At 42.7% G+C, this 18,795-nt stretch overlaps 1 protein-coding gene and 1 long non-coding RNA gene across 6 annotated transcripts; one reads left to right on the forward strand and one right to left on the reverse strand.

Moving 5' to 3' along the window:
• Positions 1-26: 26 nt before the first annotated feature.
• LOC146375341 (uncharacterized) lies at positions 27-3,478 on the forward strand. Of its 2 annotated transcripts, XR_014801943.1 has the most exons (3): positions 27-666; positions 1,393-1,550; positions 1,984-3,478. It is a non-coding gene; the product is annotated as an uncharacterized LOC146375341 (long non-coding RNA). The 2 variants fall into 2 exon arrangements; XR_014801942.1 differs by lacking the exon at positions 27-666 and having other exon boundaries at positions 673-1,550.
• An 8,637-nt stretch (positions 3,479-12,115) lies between these two features.
• On the reverse strand, positions 12,116-17,251 carry LOC146375342 (uncharacterized). 4 transcript variants are annotated; one of them, XR_014801937.1, is made up of 2 exons: positions 14,521-17,251; positions 12,116-12,489 (listed from the first exon to the last, which is right to left on the reverse strand). XR_014801937.1 is itself a non-coding variant. In XM_084948376.1 (2 exons), the coding sequence occupies exon 2, from the start codon at positions 14,167-14,169 to the stop codon at positions 12,679-12,681; it is 1,491 nt and encodes a 496-aa protein (XP_084804502.1). In that variant the 5' UTR covers positions 14,170-14,646; positions 15,141-15,946; the 3' UTR covers positions 12,116-12,678. The 4 variants fall into 4 exon arrangements, 3 of the variants coding, with proteins under 3 accessions (XP_084804502.1, XP_084804501.1, XP_084804503.1); XM_084948376.1 differs by having other exon boundaries at positions 12,116-14,646; positions 15,141-15,946; XM_084948375.1 differs by having other exon boundaries at positions 12,116-14,651; positions 15,141-15,946.
• Positions 17,252-18,795: the final 1,544 nt, after the last annotated feature.

Below are 18,795 nucleotides of genomic sequence, written 5' to 3' on the forward strand. Positions count from 1 at the left end.
TGTCACACCTGAGAGTCAGCTAGAAACGTACAGTGACGTGGACATCATGCAAAGACTGCCAGACTCTGTAATACTGCAAATGATCAGTGACTCAGGTTATCACTAAACTTTAAACGGCACCTCTGTGTCTCTGTGTGCTGAACATCTAGGATTGAGTCAGGCTGCATTGACTGTGGGACTTTAATGTGTTAAAAGCAGGTTGAAGACGGCTCAGAAACATTTGAAGATTAAAATTTAGCATTGTGGCTGCTGGTGGCTTGTAAAGCCTCTACTCAGCTGTATTTTTGTTACTAATTTATGTTTGTTGTTGTTTAACACAGATTTCAGAAGAGCAAATATGCTTAATAGTTTAACTAGATTTCATTTGTTAGTGTGGGACTGCTGAGTCACCTGAAGAACTCATTTCATTCATTCTCCACATGATGTTCATTTACAGAAATGTTTCACAGGAACTGATTTCTCCCAAAGGTTGAACTAGTGTGTTTCCATAGATTACCTCTGTATGAATGTACTTCTTAAATGAAGGCAAGTGTTTGTCCTTTTTTGTTCCTCAGGTACAGTACGTGATATCAAGGGCAGGCGGTCAACACTGGGGGTAGACAAGAAGCAGACGTACTTCCAGGAGGGAGCTGCAGTGAGGACACAGCCAGGTCACTGAGGTCAGAGGTCAGAATCTGAAACAGCTCAGGTTTATATTTTAGAGGTTATAAAAAATCAAAATGTATTTATAAAGAAACCTTTAAATAATAGTCATAATTATGATTATTATAAGAAATATCAAACATTTAAGTGGATTTTCTGTTACACATATTGTGTTAGCCCTGCAATAAACTGGCAGCCTGTCTTTGTCCTGTATCAGCTGGGATAGGCTTCATCCTCCCGCAACCCTGAATTGGATACATTGTATTCCAATTATGTAATCTGATCATTTACAAACTCAAGGTATCTAATCAAAATGTAAGTAATAATTATAAAATGGGAAAGCAGAAATAAGTGTGACATGAATGTAAATGTGTGAGCTGACATAGAGGACAGCTACATGCAGTCAGAAAAACCTTTGTTGTCAAGTTTGCAGGTATATCAGCACGAGACATTCTTACATAGAAGAGACTGTTAAAGTCTCTAACTCAGTGAAGCATTATTGGTCCCGTCTGTTTGGATAAATATAGTAAGTTGATGTATGTCCATTTATTGACACATTTTCTTAAGTGCTTATCCAGTTCAGGATCACAGTGGAGCTGCAGCTGGATATGTTCACTAAATAAACCTTACAAAAGTTAACAATAAACCTGCATCCATGTACGTTGTTGTCCACAGGATGAGAAAATCAAACTGGAAGACTGTGGAACATGTTAATAAATGTTTGTGTGTTTATGCCTGTGTCTTTCACAGGAGGCGCTGGAAGGTTTCCCTAATAGTTCCTGGTGAATCAAAGCAGAACCATAAAGGTTGCTGGACTGCATGATGGCCTTACCCCTGAGCAGTCATCCTGTTAAAGGAGGAACCACTTAGAAGCTGTTTTCAAAGTAGCTGAGCAGATTTCATCTCAAGTAAGCAATTAACTGTTTGTTCGTTTGTTCTGCCACTTAAAGAGCATTTAAGGACATCTTTTGAGTGTCCAGTTGAATTAATTCTACTGGCTCTCATGGTCATTTGTTATTATAGACATATTTTTCATGTTCATCCAGCTATTTAGTAAATTCTATCTATTTAGTAATATCCGTCAGCTATAAAATGTAATATAAATATAAAAATATCTAAATATCTCCTGTCCTTTATGTTTTAATGATGTAAGACCAGACGTCTGTTATCGTGTTACATTAGCATTCCTCACATATCAATGACATGCTGCACAGTACAATCCTACTGACACAGCAGAGGGATAACGACGGCTATTCAACATCGTTACACGACACATTCGAGCTGCATGACGCAGACAAAGTGACTAAATCATCTTTTTGTGGTTTATTGTCTTCAAACCAGCAGACAAAGCTGATGGCAGAAGATGTCAGAGAAGAACTTCAGGCCGTGGACTGAAAAGGTATTTTTTTCTTGTTATCAAAAGACATTTGGAGTGGCAGCTTCTACAACTGGTTGTGCTAAAGTAAAGCTTACAGTCTAAGAAATCACAGTGTTGATATTCAGCACAAAGAGAAAAGCTCACTTGTTTGAATTCATTTACAATCATAGTTTTATAAATTCTGACTGTAAACAGCTTTTACAGCTTTGATATTGTTTGACACTCGATATCAGGTGATAGGGTTTAATTTAAAGGTTTCTGTGTCCCAATGAGCCATTTACACTGATCAGTGTCAGTTTAACTGTAACACATTCATTATTTAGATTCAACAAAGAAATAACTGAATGTAAAAAATGGCAGCCCTCAGGCCAGGTTTATAGAGATATATGCATGCATTATGAAATTTATGTATCCCAGATCATTGTTATTCATCTAGTCATGGCAGACCTACCTCTTCCTCCCAAGTTAACTGCAACCCAAAAGAACTAGTGGGGCTATTTACACACTCACAACCAGTGTGGGGTAAAAAGAGCCACCAAAAAGCTGTCAGCCACAGATGTGCTATAAGAGTTAGAAACTCTACTTATGGAGAAACTTTCTAAGTCTAACAGAGGACAGGTACTCCTGCCCAAATAACATGATATAACCCCACATACAGCCCAGCCATAAAATGAACCAAGTCATTTAGTTAAAGACAGCATGGGACCAAATGCATGTAGCCAGCCTGCATCAACCTGACATTTCTTCCTCCTGAATTAAATGAATGAATGGATGAAAGTTAAATGACTACAAACCTAAAGCCACTAGTTCCCACACTGGAGCTCCCTGACACTGTGTGTTAACCGTATTTAGCTTGTATCAACAGTTGTAACAGGCTAAGCCACCTGAGACACTGCATTGAATGATTGTTCCTGTCTTAATGATTTCAGCTGACTGGTTTCAGCTCAGATGTTCTGCTTTTTCCTTTCAGTAGATCAAAGCAGCTCGTGCTCCTTCTGCTTCCAATTTAGAAGAAGAAGAAGAAGGCGAAGGCTTCAGCGAAGTGGCGTTCATGGTCTCAGTGAACAGTCACGGTCACACACTGCATGTGGTTTTAAAAGCAACATGTCTGTTCACCACAACAATGGAGATGTGTAATATTAGTGCAGCTACGGTTTGTTTTTGAACATCAGTTCTGTTTTCTACTTTGATCACTTAGACCAAAAAAGTGTTGTTTTCAGATTCTTTCTTTTACATCTATAAACCACCTGTTCATTTTTTTATTACAATTAGTTTCACATAAATGTTAGTGTTTCCTTTATGATCTTTTAATGCTTACACTACACTGTACATGTCTACATTAGAGACATTTCTGTTACCTGTTTCTGTTGACTCAGAGTTGTGAAATGTTCTTTTATTTGATGCACAATATGAAGTTCATAATTTTCTTACAAATAAAACTCTAATGACAAACATGAACAGCTGTGCTTATTTCTGAGACATGAGTTTTGAATGTGTTCATATTTAGACAGTGTGCATCTGTATGCTGAAACTGTTATGGTGAACCTGAGGTGATGGTCAACAGAAGGCAAATATATATCAATATAAAACAATATTGAAGTAATGTCTTTACCCTCTGCAGCGTGTGGACGCTGTGCACGCAGTCACCTTATTCACTGTAGTAAACATGCACCGCTAGCTCACGTGACTGACTGTCTCCATGGTTACATCGTATATTATTAGCTATGTAAACAGCTTCCAAAGATACCGCCATAGCTCTCTGCAGCTGTAACACTTAAACACTTTGCAAATCATTTCACGTGTTTGATAGTTATGAAGACAGAATATGTTTTTAAGGTCATGCTAGGCGGTTGCTATGGTGGTTGCTGTGGACTTGGGTGGACCGCGTCCGATTCCTGTTATTAGCTGTCCGCCGTAGGAAGTCTGCGTTCCATTTACAAGTAGTGACAGTCTGCCGCAACTCGAACTCAAACCCCGCTTTGTTCTTTAATTATAGGCCTTTTATAGCCGTTCATGACACGCACACACACACATAAAGCACTTTGCCTCACCATGAGAATGCAAGTTTACCTAACCTAACCTTAAAGTATCTGATATAGGATAGAAAAATGAAGCAACCAGAGATTTAATGATGAAGACTCTGGGTTCTGTAGTTCACGTTTTACAGTCCTGAATGACTCTTTGCATATGATTTATTGAAGAGGAGTTTAGAATGCACTTTGCATTTAGACTGTTGCTGTTTCATTTTTTACATTGTTGCCGTGTTATGTCATAAATAAGGTTCACCTGCTGGGGGTTTGATGGATCAGCTGGACAATACAGTCAAAGACAGACTTCATTCATCATATGCAAGAATCCTAGTTGGATTTTTGTTGTCACTCATGTTTTTGAACCAAATATTGAAAACAATTCTGACAGACTGGATACCTGGTCAGGGTGTACATTACCTTGTACTGAAGCATCCCAGGACAGAGCCCTGCCCCACCATGAGCCTGGGTGGATACGTGGTTATTAATATAAGGACCAATACTGAATATGAATATTTCATGAAAATTGAATTATAATACAAATTAGTAATAAGGGTTTCTCTGCGCCCTTATCTACCCCATACTCAAAGAGCTGCGGGCAGAGAGGGTGACAGGAGAGGATGGCACTGAAGAGAAGATGCTCGGTTTCTGGAGTCTCCTGGTCCTGTCAGTATTAGTAGGATGCATCTGCTGTGTCTTCTCGTGGATGCTCACCTACCTTGACTCGTCCCAGCCTGGTATGGATTTCCCAACACTGCGGACAGTGGCCCACGTCAGAGACGTTTAATATTGATTACATATGTCTGAATTGCTAACCCTAACCCTAACCCTAGCTCAACAGACCACAATGCCCTGGACTGTCAGTATTATTACACGCTGTGAACATAAGTACCTTTGATCACTGTTGTAGAGACCCACCTTTTAGCACATCCCAGCACACCCACTCACTTCACCAGATGCACCTTGTTTAGTTCTCTCACCTTTGATTGGGTGTGGTGCTTGTCCTTAATTGCACTCACCTGTCACACATTATATAAGGACTGCATTCACTTTAGGCTCACTCTTTCTTCACTCCCACACGGGGCGGCAGCAGAGGTGAGGTTCTGTTCTGGTTTTTCTTATTTTATGTATTGTTTAAGGTAATGAGTAACTTCTCTGTTTTCTTTCAGCATTGGCAGTCCATCTGTGTCTTTCTTTCCTTCCTTCTTTGCTTTATTGATTTGAGAATAAAAGGAGAACCCTGTGAATGATTAGATGACTGCTTATTCTTATCCTAATCGGATGAGCCCATGATGCTGATTACTCAACCCTGAGCCTTCCTTTCCTTCATAACATGGTCCTCCGAGCCGGAGCAGTGTTAGCGTCATGGATTCAAAGCAGCCATTGACTGAAGGTTTGAGAAGATCCAGTCGTGATAGTCGACCTCCTGCCCACCTGCAGCAGTATGACGTTCAGTATCATGGAAGTAGAAGAGCTACATGTGAGACAGAGAGTCAAATCGAATGCCAGCATAGTGACAAAGACACACATGGGCTGCAGGATCCTGTCGGAGAGTCAGAAAGTCAACCAGAGACCCGCCCTGCTCCTTTACCTACCAACCAAGATGAGGTCATGAGGGAACTCCTGACGACGATGAGGGAGATTAGGCAATTTATGATTCAATCATGTCCTTCCCATTCTCGTAGCTCCAGATCTTCAATTCGCACTGTCTCATCTGATGGAATCAGATCTTCTGTATGCAGTTTACGAGCCAGTCCTCAAACACATCAACAACATGAGCAGCTCCCAGTGATTGATACAGCAACCTGTCAATCACCCTTCCAGCCCCCACAGATTAGCCGTCAGTCTGGCTTAGTTACAGCTGCCAGCCCTCCTTTACCTAATTCAACAATATTAGATGCTGCAGTCCCTTCAACTGGTTTAACTAGACCAGTCCTTGCTACAGAAGATGAGACTCCCTTTGATTTCCTGGCCTTATCACAGCAGGATCCCCACCAGGTTTCATGTGTTCAACCTGCTGTTCCTTTAGCTGAAGACCCTGTTCAACCTCTCATTTGCATATCTGACCACAAGTATTGCCCTCCTCTAGAGCAGCAACCAGCTACATCCAATGCCTCACATGAACAGAAACCTTTGATACCTGTTACTGCTAGCTCGGGTCACTCCTCTAGCACGAGAACACATGTATATAAGCTTGAAGGTCCTTCGTTTCCAGACCTTAGTAGAGAAGACGAAATGCAATACAGGATGTTATGGATGGCCCTTACAAACCTTCTTGATCCTCATGAGACAGAGCACTTCAAATATCATGTCCTTCTTGATCACCTCAAAGTAGACCAAGCTAAACGATTAGCTCTTGCCTTTTCCTACGCTCCTGACCCATACACTCAAGCCATCAAAGCCCTTGATGAGCGTTATGGGCAACCAAGACAGCTGGCATTGAAAGAGCTAAAGAATATACTGGAACTGCCTCCTATCAGAGCAGGTGATGGTCAGAGTCTTGATAATTTTGCTCTTCGTGTACAGGCTTTAGTTGGGTTGCTTAGCACTATGGGAGAACAAGGACGTGCAGAACTAGATTGTGGCTCCCATGTTGATCGCTTGTTAGCGAAGTTGCCTGCAGAGCATTTCAGTCGCTTCAAACGGCACGTTTACAGGGAACAGGGAGAAATAACGTATACCTTGCCTTTGTTCTCATCCTGGTTGCAAATGGAATGCAAGTGTCAACCCAGAAAGGCCAGTCCTGTTTCATCCTTCAACCAGCCACAACCTGCCCGTAAGTACACCTCTCCACTTACAACAATATTACATGGGGCAAATACATCTGATGATCCTGTACAGGCAGCACAACCGATCATAACAACTAAGGCAACATGTGCATATTGCCGCTCACCTGAACACCACATTAGTAAGTGTCCCGAGTTCATTCAGAAGACAAAGGATGAGAAAATAAACTGGATAAAAGCAAACAAACGGTGTTGGCGTTGTGCTAGGACTCATCAGGCCGCAAAGTGTGACCTGAGGAAAGCATGTGCCACTTGTATGGGACGACATCTACAGATCCTATGTGATGTAAATAAGAGATCTACAACTGAATCTAATCCTGTAGTGAGGACACTGTACTTTGATAGACCTAGTGATTGTCCTAGTGTCCTTTTAAAGGTTGTGAAAGTGCTCCTGCGAAATGGCAAAAGAACTCTTGAAACATATGCAGTACTTGATGATGGCTCCCAGCGTACCATTCTTCTACCATCAGCGGCGCAGCATCTCAACCTAACTGGGGAAGCAGAGAGATTATCACTTAGAACTGTCCGTCAAGAAGTTGAAACTATTCAAGGTTCTTCCGTAAGTTTCAAAATCTCACCCATCGCACACCCAGAGAAAACCTACACAATTAATAATGCCTTCACTGCAAGTCACCTAGCACTTTCAGACCACACCTACCCTGTATCATCTCTCCAACGGAGATACAAGCATCTTCAAGGTATCCCATTACCCATTATTAATAAAGCAGCGCCACTCCTGCTCATAGGCTCAGATCATACTCACCTCATCACGTCTACTGCTCCATTGAGACAGGGACCATATGGGTCTCCTGCAGGAGTTAAAACCCAATTAGGATGGACACTTCAAGGTCCGATCACAGATTTTCAGCCCCAGAGCAGTACAGAGCATGTGCAGTGTTTGTTCACATCTCTCAGTTCATCTGCAGACGTACTGCGTTATCATGTTGAGAAGCTATGGCAACTAGACACTTTACCTGAATACAGTGAGAAATCTGTGATGCGATCAAAGCAAGATCAACTGGCACTGGAACTCCTTGAACAGGCCACAAAAAGGGTTGAGATCAATGGTGTTAATCGCTACGCCACTCCTCTTCTTTGGATGGCAAACTTTCCTCCTTTGAATGTCCCTCCAACTGTAGTCATGTCTAGACTCCGCAACACTGAGGCTCGGTTAGCTAAAGATCCTGACAAAGCCATGTCTTACAAGGATCAGATTTTGAAATTGGAGCAAGCAGGCTATGTAGTTAAACTTAGCCCGGAGGAGATGCACAATAGCAAAGAAGCCTGGTATATTCCTCATCATATGACAAGTCACAACAATAAAGATCGCATAGTCTTTGACTGCTCTTTCACATTTCAAGGTCAGTGTCTCAATAAGTACCTATTGCCAGGACCAATCCTTGGGCCAACACTTCTCGGTGTTTTGTTGCGTTTTAGGCAACATTCAGTGGCAATAAGTGGCGACATCAAAGGCATGTTTCACCAAGTCCGTCTTCTGCCTCCTGATAAACCACTCCTCCGATTCCTGTGGCGTGACATGAGCAAAGCAGCTCCCCCTTCAGTGTATGAGTGGCAGGTACTCCCCTTCGGTACGACCTGCAGCCCTTGTTGTGCAATCTATGCACTGCAGAAACATGTGAAGGAATATCAATCTGACAAAGATGTGCAGTCTTCAGTAATGCAGTGTTTCTATGTTGATAACTGCTTGCAGAGTATTCCATCAGCAGAGTTAGCTCGAACACTCCTAGACAAATTAAGAAACCATCTATCAGAAGGAGGCTTCGATCTTCGCCAGTGGGCCAGCAATAATCCTGTTGTGATTAGCCATCTACCATCTGAGGTAAGAATGGCAAGTAATGAACTTTGCCTGACTGAAGACAAGCCATCTGGCCCACATGAACGCACATTAGGATTATTGTGGAATTGTGAGACTGACTTGTTTGCCTATAAATACAGAACTCTAGCCTCACACCCCACCACAATGCGTCGTATCTATGCAGTACTTGCTCGTCTGTATGACCCATTAGGCTACTTACTCCCATTCACAACACGCGCCAAAACCTTGGTGCAAGAGCTATGGAGAAAGGAGAGAGATTGGGATGACCCTTCCCTTCCATACAACCTCTTAGAGGCATGGAAGTCCTGGGAAGAAGAACTTTGTTATCTTCCACAAATTGCCATCCCACGTTGCTATACTTCTAAGGAAATGAATGTTTCTACCACAGTTCGAGACATTCATATCTTCTGTGACGCTTCGGAGCGAGCATATGGTGCTGTCGCATATTTGAGATCAGATGATCTTGAAGGTCATGTGGAACTGAGTTTCTTGTTAGCTCGCTCACGTGTTGCTCCTAAACGGAATTTAACAATACCCAGACTGGAGCTATGCGCAGCCCTACTAGGCGCACGCCTCTGTGAGCTCATACAAACAGAACTCACCTTACCAGTCAGAACTACCACCCTTTGGACTGACTCAACAACTGTACTTCACTGGCTTCAGTCAGATTCCTGCCATTTCAAGGTATTCGTAGGAGCCAGAGTCTCAGAAATTCAAAACCTCACAAAGAGTCAAGACTGGAGATACATCAATTCAGCCACAAATCCTGCTGATGATGTTACGAGAGGTAAATCCCTGAAAGAGTTCCTTAGCCCAAACAGGTGGACCGAGGGTCCCTCGTTTCTGCATGAACCTCCGAATAACTGGCCCACAGTTACAGATCTCCATCCTGATGATGATCAGACTGAGTTAAAGAAATCCTACTTTTTTGGTATTGTCAGTATACCCTCCCATACATACACACCCAGCTTCAGAATCTATCAAGAGCTATTGGATTTCACGGCTCGTTCACTCTCCAACCAAAAGGGTAAATTTCCTTCTGCAGCTGATTATCTAACAGCAGAACAAGAAATCCTTCGTCAGGCACAACTGGACAGTTTCGGTGAAGATTTAGCCCGTTTACAGTCAGACAAACCCCTCTCATCCGACAGCCGTCTATTGTGTTTGTCACCAGTGTTGTGCAGGAATTCTGGACTTATCCATGTAGGAGGCCGACTACGGCAAAGCCCAGACTTGGAATTGAATGTCATTCACCCAATAGTACTTGATCCTGCTCATCCAGTGACCAAACTGATCATACAAGATTATGATGACAAACTGCATCATGCTGGTTCAGAAAGACTGTTTGCTGAACTACGTCGGAAATTTTGGATTCTCAGAGGAAGGGAAGCCGTACGCAGGCATCAGTATAGCTGCGTTGCATGTCAGAAATGGAGAGCACAGCCCATCATTCCAAAAATGTCAGACTTGCCTGCTGCTCGTCTTAGGTTATTCAAACCACCTTTCTACTCCACAGGAATAGACTGCTTTGGACCATACATGGTCAAGACCGGCTGCAGATCGGAGAAAAGGTGGGGAATAATATTCAAATGTCTCACGACTCAGTGTATACATCTTGACCTCCTAAACAGCATGGATACCGACTCCTTCCTCATGGCCCTCCAACGATTCATTTCTCGACGAGGAACACCCCTGGAAATTATATGTGATCAAGGAACTAACTTCAAAGGAGGAGATAAGGAACTACGGGCTGCTTTTGACAACCTTGCTCCGACTCTACAGCCGGTCCTGATGACTAAAAGAATCCATTTCAAATTCAATCCCCCGCATGCACCCCATTTCGGTGGAGCCTGGGAGAGGGAGATACGTTCTGTGAAGAATGCTCTGAAGAGAACCATTGGTGCACAAATGGTCACTGAAGAGGTCTTAAGAACGGTCCTAATTGAGATTGAAGGCATTCTTAACTCAAAACCCCTAGGCTATGTATCCTCAGACATTGCGGATATTGATCCCATAACCCCAAACCTTCTCATTATGGGCCGACATGATTCGTCACTTCCCTTAGTATCCTATTCTGATTCTGACCTCCTAGGTCGACGACGATGGCGACATGCACAAATATTGGCAGATCACTTCTGGCGGCACTTCATAAAGGACTATCTACCATCCCTCCAAAGAAGACACAAATGGCAGAAGGAGAACCCAGATCTCACACTGAACTCTGTCGTAATGATCATGGATTCACGCCTTCCACGTGCCCTCTGGCCCATAGGCAGAGTGACACGCCTCCTGAAAAGCCCAGATGAACGCATCAGAACCGTGGAAGTCTTAGCACAGGATAAAACCTATATCCGCCCTGTCTCCTGTCTTATCCCCCTGCCCCTGCTTCCTGACGAAGACTGATCCTGATCATATCAACATATTTCTCACTAGAAATATGGGGGCGGCTGTTGTAGAGACCCACCTTTTAGCACATCCCAGCACACCCACTCACTTCACCAGATGCACCTTGTTTAGTTCTCTCACCTTTGATTGGGTGTGGTGCTTGTCCTTAATTGCACTCACCTGTCACACATTATATAAGGACTGCATTCACTTTAGGCTCACTCTTTCTTCACTCCCACACGGGGCGGCAGCAGAGGTTCTGTTCTGTTCTGGTTTTTCTTATTTTATGTATTGTTTAAGGTAATGAGTAACTTCTCTGTTTTCTTTCAGCATTGGCAGTCCATGTGTCTTTCTTTCCTTCCTTCTTTGCTTTATTGATTTGAGAATAAAAGAACCCTGTGAATGATTAGATGACTGCTTATTCTTATCCTAATCGGATGAGCCCATGATGCTGATTACTCAACCCTGAGCCTTCCTTTCCTTCATAACAATCACAGTTTATGTTGTAAAAGAGAAGGAATATTGGAAAGAAAGATCAACATTGTGATATTATTTCTTCCAAACTGACCAGAAACATGCTTGTCAGACTCTCACAGCAAAGGATCAGACTCACTGTGCATGACGGCTCAGGCCAATGATGTCTGTTAGATTGTCAGTTGTTTAGTGCTTCTGTACAGTTAGGGTCACCGTCTCTATTTCAGAATAATTAATATGCGGAAAACACTAAAAGTTGATTGTCTTCCAATATTCTAGCATAACTAAAAAACTTTGACTTTGTAAGTACATATTATTAGTCCTAATGCCAATATGATTCTTCATAACTCCTGCTTTGAAATACTGAACTTTAAAATTTACCTGATGAAAGATGATTTACAGTGGCACTCTGTCAGGATCATTCTGACTGTAAGATCACTGTATTAATCTGAATCCTTCTGAAATGTGCTGTGAATGAATGCTGATGCAACTCACTGTGGGAAAGCTGTTAATAAAATGAATCTGTGACACATGCAACACATTCACAGAGGAAGAGGACACAAAGGGAGGACACGCAGAGGCTGTGTTGAAGTCAGAAATCCAAATCTTTATTAAAAAACAGGCGGCGGTAACAAACAGGAAGACAAGAAGTCCATCAAACAGTCTACAGGGTCAAACATACAGAGAATTCAAACAGCAGTAAAAAATAACTGGACACTGAAAAACTTAAAGCAATGTGTGACGCAATAAAAGGAAGCAGCGCAGTATATTCACTGAATTAACATAATCTAATTCTACTCTACCGTATGTGCTGAGACACTCATCCTTTTTACCAGAGACCTCGCGCTTCGTTCTCGCCCACGGCCTGAAGTCACTAAGGATCACGAGTGGTGTAAGTGGCGTATCAAACAGCGCCGGGCCGGCCTGACCTCCGTGCTCAGACAGTTTTCCCTTGTCGGCCTGCAAAAAATAAACCAAAAAACATATAGCTGTGATTAAAAACATCATCGACATTAAACCTATGGTATTATTGAACATTGTGATAGCCTTTTGAACTCTTTTCTCGTCACGAGTATCTGATTGTTGTGATGGCATGGTGTTGTGTGTAAGTTATGTTGTAGCAAAAAGTTCAAAGCCCTTTTTAGATGCTCAGTTTGGTGCCGCTCCCTTTCGCTGGCGCGGCGACTTCCTCCTAGGCTGCTCTTCTTTCTTCGACCTCCCGGGTAGACCACCGGTTGGCCCGTTGCACAGGTGTGAGGGTTTATTCTGCCTCTGAGTTTCACCTGTGTTGGGTGGAGATTGATTTCTCCCCACCAAGTCCTCGTGCGTCCAGTGATACCAGGCGTCGCCTTTCCCTCTCAGTTGAACCGCTGTAGCTGTCCGAGCCGACACCTCGTATGGACCAGTCCAACGGGGTTCCTTCCACTTGCGTTTGATGACCTTCAGCCACACTGCCTTTGCGTCCGGGACCTCTCCTCCTCCTGTGGGCTTTTCACAAGCCACCTGTTTGGTGAAACTGGACACCAGCGCCTTTAACTCGTTCCAATAGTCTGCGTGAGACCTGTTCCCTCTGGTGTCCTGTCCCACCGAGCCCACCGTCCAAGGGGCCGGAAACTGTCTCCCAGTTTGCAGCTCGTACGGTGTGAAGCCCACTTCCGGTTTGACCGCTGGCTTGGGATTGTGTGCGCCACAGATTAAACACATCCTGGCCTTTTCCCTTATCATTTCTTTCAACTCAGGATGCCACCAATGACACAAGTTTCTCTCCATCTGTGCTACCCCCACGTGGGCAAGTCCGTGGGCCTCCTCCACCTTCTGTTTTGCCATTTTGGCTGTCAACACGGGGCGCCCGTCTGGCCCCCTCCACAAGTGTCCATCCTGCCAGGCTCCTTTGTTTTTCCACACCCCCTTTTCCTCTGGGGATGCCTCCTCCTGAGCCTGTTTGACTTCCTCCGTCATGTTAGTGGATACTTCCTCTTCTGCAGTTACCTGTATCATTTGTTTCCGTCCTTTGTAGTCTGCCGCCTCTTTTGCGGCTTCATCTGCTTTCTGGTTTCCTTTTGCCACCATGCTGGTTCCTTGTGAGTGCGCTTTGCATTTTATGATACTCACTTCATCTGGGTCAGCCAAGGCCTTTTCCAGTTCCTCCATTTCACTTTTGTGGCAGATAGGTGCATTGGTTGCTGTTCTGAATCCTGCTCTTTTCCATTGAGCCAGCTCCACATGAGCTGCTCCGAATGCATACGCTGAGTCAGTGTAGATGTTCACTCTCCTATTCTTAGCTAATCTCAAGGCTCGAGCTAGGGCTATCACTTCAGCTCTCTGTGCCGACTGCTGTCCCCCAATTCTTCCTGCTTCTTTGACCTGATACTCCTCTCCTACTCTGCAGACTACCGCATATCCTGCTTTCAGTCCTTCTTCGTCTCTGTGGCAACATCCATCAGTGAACCAGTCCTCAGCTCCAGGTATAGGTTCTGCCTTCAGGTCCTCTCTAATTTTTTCTTCAACCTGTGCTCTTCTGACGCAGTCATGGGGTTCCCCTGCTCCCAATAAATCTGCCATGTTTGCTCCTTCATGTGTGAATGTTAGATTTGGGGCCTCTAAGACTTTGCTCAATCTCTGTTGTGCCCGTGGTGACATACTAAATGCTTGTGAGTTCACGTATGCCACTATGCTGTGTGTAGCTCTACGTCACTTTACCTGGATGATGACTCCTCTCCCCCTCACTCAGAAACACTCCTAATATAACCAAGCAAATAAATAATATTGAAGATTTACTTACATCATTACAAAAACAGCAAAAACATCTCCCTTTGATTCTATTTCTCCATTCCTGCTGAACATCAGGCAACAAATATCTCAATAAATCACAGTAAAATGTAAAGCACATATTTTCTCTGCTTTGTCTAACCTCTGCAGAGCCTCTGTCAAGAAAAACATAACTGTAAGCATAAAACAAATATACATTTCATAACACGTCACTGGACAAACCTTGGTCAGTTGATTTCCTCTGTGCAGTGCAGACGAACATCAGTCAGCAAGTGACTCTGCTGGTTCTTCTGAGGAAACACCACCGTCTCTCCACACCGTCACCATCTGTGAGCACAAACTGCCGCTCTGCTCTGCCAGCATGTAGGAAATCACATATCACACACAGGGGTGAAGAAACATCAGAGCTCAACTTTGGATACTTTAGATCTTAACAGATCAAAGTAGCTCTTAGTTTCAGCAATCAGTGAGCAGACAAACAATGATACCATACTGATTCTGTATGAATACAATATGGTATTTTCAATACAGGTGTCAAATTAATTTATTAAAACTAATACAGATATATGTATATTTTTTTTTGATAAATTAGTTTGCTAAATTATAAGAATATATATTTTTATTTTTTTTTCATTTAACAATTGCAACTGAAAGAAATTAAATATTGAACAAAAATATATTGTCACATTCTGAGCATGCTCAGCACGCTGACAGACTTGAAGTTGCTACAGATTTTAAGAAGTGATAATTATAGGGAAGAAACTTCTCTTTTTCATCCGTTTAATCAAACATTTGATGCCTCAGCTGTCTCAGTCCTATAGCGTTCTGCAACTACAACTAACCTGAAGCTTGGATTTGGCTGCAGGTGCCCCTGTACATCCTTCTCAGCAGCACACATGTGGGTACCATTTAATCACACTTCTTCCTGAGCTTTGCTTCATCACAAGACCAAAGGTGGCATCCCGTGTCACAGTCTTATCATCATCCAGAAGAAACATTTGAAGAAACATCATGGAGAAGAAACATTTACGCGCCTCCTGGTTTTGTTTTCTGATCCTGCGAAAAGACTGAGGACAACAAAGCCCAGAGAACACGAGATACACAACATCCAACATTCAGACTCAACAGCCTCCATAAATGAAGAGCACCAGGTTGGTTCAGTTATAGTAGATATAAGCATACTTCACATTACTGGGTATGAATAATAATGAGGAGGCAAACTTTGAAGATGCAGAGCATGATGTCCCATCATCAGACTGTAAACAAACATCCACCAGGCTTCTTTGTTGGCAAAATTGATGATTCTCCTATCAGGGATCAGTAGCGTGTATTAACCTGTGGTATAAGCAGCAGTCACTGAAATATTACTCTTTCAGATAAGAAATCTAGCACATAAAAGCCCGGGTGGGAGGGATCTCTGCAAACTGACTTACCTCTGCAAGTGTGAAGCTCAACAAAAATCTGACTCTCCAGTCACAGACAAACAAAAACCTCCAGCTGGGAGATAGAAAACGCTGTCTGGGTCTTGCTGGATGTTGCTGGTCAGAGTCCACACATTAGCAGAGTGCTTCTTGGTCCCACTGACCCATGTGGACAGCGACTGTGGAGAACTGTTCTGGAAAACAGAGAAGAGAATTAAAATAACAAAAAGCCAAACAGGATTTCCACAAAGACTCTCTTGGAATCAGCAATCAAAAAAATCACTGGTTCATATTTCAATTAAATATGAACAGGTTCCTCAAATGTAAGCAGTTCAGATCTGATTTAATTTAATTTCCTTCACACAGCACATTCGTCCAGGCTGACAGGTAAACATAGAATTAATCTCAGGTAACATGACTCATAGTAGAGATTCAGTAAGAAAGATTGCAGGCTCTAATAGTATTACCACACAATCCAAGGACACACCAACAGCTCAGATTTGTAGAACTATTTAAACAAATGTCTTCTGAATATTCAATTCAGGTTCACAGTGGGAGGGTGGGAGGTGTCGTGGAATTTTTTAAATAAAGTCTGCAACACAGAAAGAGCTGTGATCAAGCTATTTATTACTGCGCCAACACACATCAAACATCACAGTTCAGTCATGTCAGCGCTGCCGCAGAAGTGGTGCTCCTACTCCTTTATGCATTCCAAGGAAGAGGGAGGAAGTTACAAACTGATCCTACCACACTTCACGTGCCTCGCTATGAAACCTAACCGATCAATGGTTAAGCTGTTTTGTGCCCTTGGCCTTATCAGCACCTGTAAAGGGAGTTGTTTTCTCAAACTGCTGACGCTGAAGTAAGTTCATCTAGTTTTAGAAACTTTCACTGAACAGTCTATAACAGTGTCACAACTAAGCATATGCATAAGCACTTAAATACTTTAAATGAGAATAACAGAAAATTTCTATTAAAAAGGCTAGAGCCTGTCCCAGTAGTCATAGGTAGAGCACACCTGGACAGGTCACCAGTCTGTCAGAGGACTAACACAGAGACAGACATCAGAGTAACAAATCTATTTAAAATTAATGTAAGTTTGCTGCAGCTGTATGTATGAACATGTGTTTCTGTGCTCACAGTCCACCTCTCAGGAACCTGCAGTTCACTTTTAGTCTACTTTAAACAGACCTCACAAAAGGCTGATGTGGCTGGATCAGTAGTCTGATTTAAGTACGATAGCTTTGGCCAGGGATTAATCTGGTGCATCGCTTCACTGCAGTCTTACGTATTTTCCCCACACCTGAATAAAAAATACTGATATATACAAATAACAGCTTCAGCTGATGCAGCCTGACTCAATCCTAGATGTTCAGCACACAGAGACACAGAGGTGCCGTTTAAAGTTTAGTGTTAACCTGAGTCACTGATCATTTGCAGTATTACAGAGTCTGGCAGTCTTTGCATGATGTCCACGTCACTGTACGTTTCTAGCTGACTCTCAGGTGTGACAGGTGTGCCAGCAGGAAAGAGTAATAATAACCTGCATCCTGAGGTTTGTCATGCAGGATTAAAGGAGCCAGGCTTTGTTCACACAGCTAGGATTGTATTTTACACTGACCCTGGGTCAGTATAAGTATCATACAGTTTAAACGAAGCACTGAAACTTGCACATATTTATTACAGATGCACTGAAGCTAATCGAGATATTTGCTGTCAGTCTGTGGCTGCGATTAAACACTTTACTGGAAACTTTATTAACTAGTACCTTCATCAGTCATGACAGAAGCTAATATTTCTGTGCTAACATCGTTTAACCAGTAACAGCTTTCCTCCAATATAAGCTAACGTTTACACCGTAACTTTAAGCTAGCACCACAAAGACGGTAAAACACGTAATAATATCTACAAATGCATCTTAAAGCTGTTATATTAGCACTCGGTGTATTACTAAGATAACCACATTAACATTACTGACACTCGCTGACTTTTAATAGTCATTCTATAAATGCTGTCCGTTTAAATGGTCTTACCTGTACACACTGCATATCCACCGGATTCCAGCCAGAGTGGATTCTGGAGTCTTCCCACGCTCCTGTTAGTGATCCTCCATCTGGATGGATGAGAACAACCTTCTGCACAATCTAGCAGGAGATGGCCCATATCTATGGGACTGATTTGTGCTAATAACGCCCATTGTATGGACTGATAACAGCCGAAGCGGGTGAATAAAGTCACCCAGTAGCTAGCTGTGCCATTACCCAGCATACATCACTCCCTCCATAAATGCAATAAACGATAGAAAAGTATCGTTCTACCTGTTTTTCAGGTAGTTGTTTACATTATATAATTTATTGTGTTCCGTATACGTCACTACAATGTGATTTGGAAAATGTCTAAATATACCGACAACAGGCACTTCCGCAGCAATCTCTTCAATCGGAGGAGCCTTCACGTCAATTCCCGACGCGAGGGGGGTACCCTGCGCGTCCATAAGCGAAGCAGAGGGAGCCTGACCATGCGTCACACGTTTGACGAGTTGGGAGTGAGAACGTGTTGGACGATGACGTACACCTAAAAGAGCTCAAAATCAGAAAACGTTGCTCTAAAACATGTTGACATGGTAAATGAAAATGAACAATAATCAAAATTGATCATGCAAACTGAAAGACTACTTACTATGTTTCTCTTGTTACTTCATTAGCCTCAGTGTTCTCAGATCATTCTTTACATAAAAGCACCCAGTTGTCTTGCAAAGAATGTGTAGGATTAGTGAAATCACACACATTCAAAGATACTGGTAGTTATTGTTTCAAATGCCTATTTCATGACAACCAGGCTAAATTCATCGAAAGAGATGATGAAAGAGATTATCTGGATGCTGAAATGATTGTTAAAATACATTAGGCCAATAATAGTAGACCTGTGCTACATTTGTCCAGCTAGGCAACACATATTTCTGCATAAGAGATACATGAGACACCCTTTAAATAAGCAAATTTCATGTTTAAAACATGGAAATGCAGCCAAAATGGACCATACAATGGCCTCAGTGAACACATCAGCACATAAGTAG

This window comes from Perissodus microlepis, chromosome 13 (assembly GCF_051167445.1).
Source record: "Perissodus microlepis isolate ML-2025 ecotype Zambia chromosome 13, ASM5116744v1, whole genome shotgun sequence".
In the NCBI taxonomy this organism is placed as follows: Eukaryota; Metazoa; Chordata; class Actinopteri; order Cichliformes; family Cichlidae; genus Perissodus; species Perissodus microlepis.

Coding starts and splice junctions, on each gene's coding strand:
- LOC146375342 (XM_084948376.1), bottom strand. CDS start 14,169: ATGTCACCACGGGCACAACAGAGATTGAGCAAAGTCTTAGAGGCCCCA.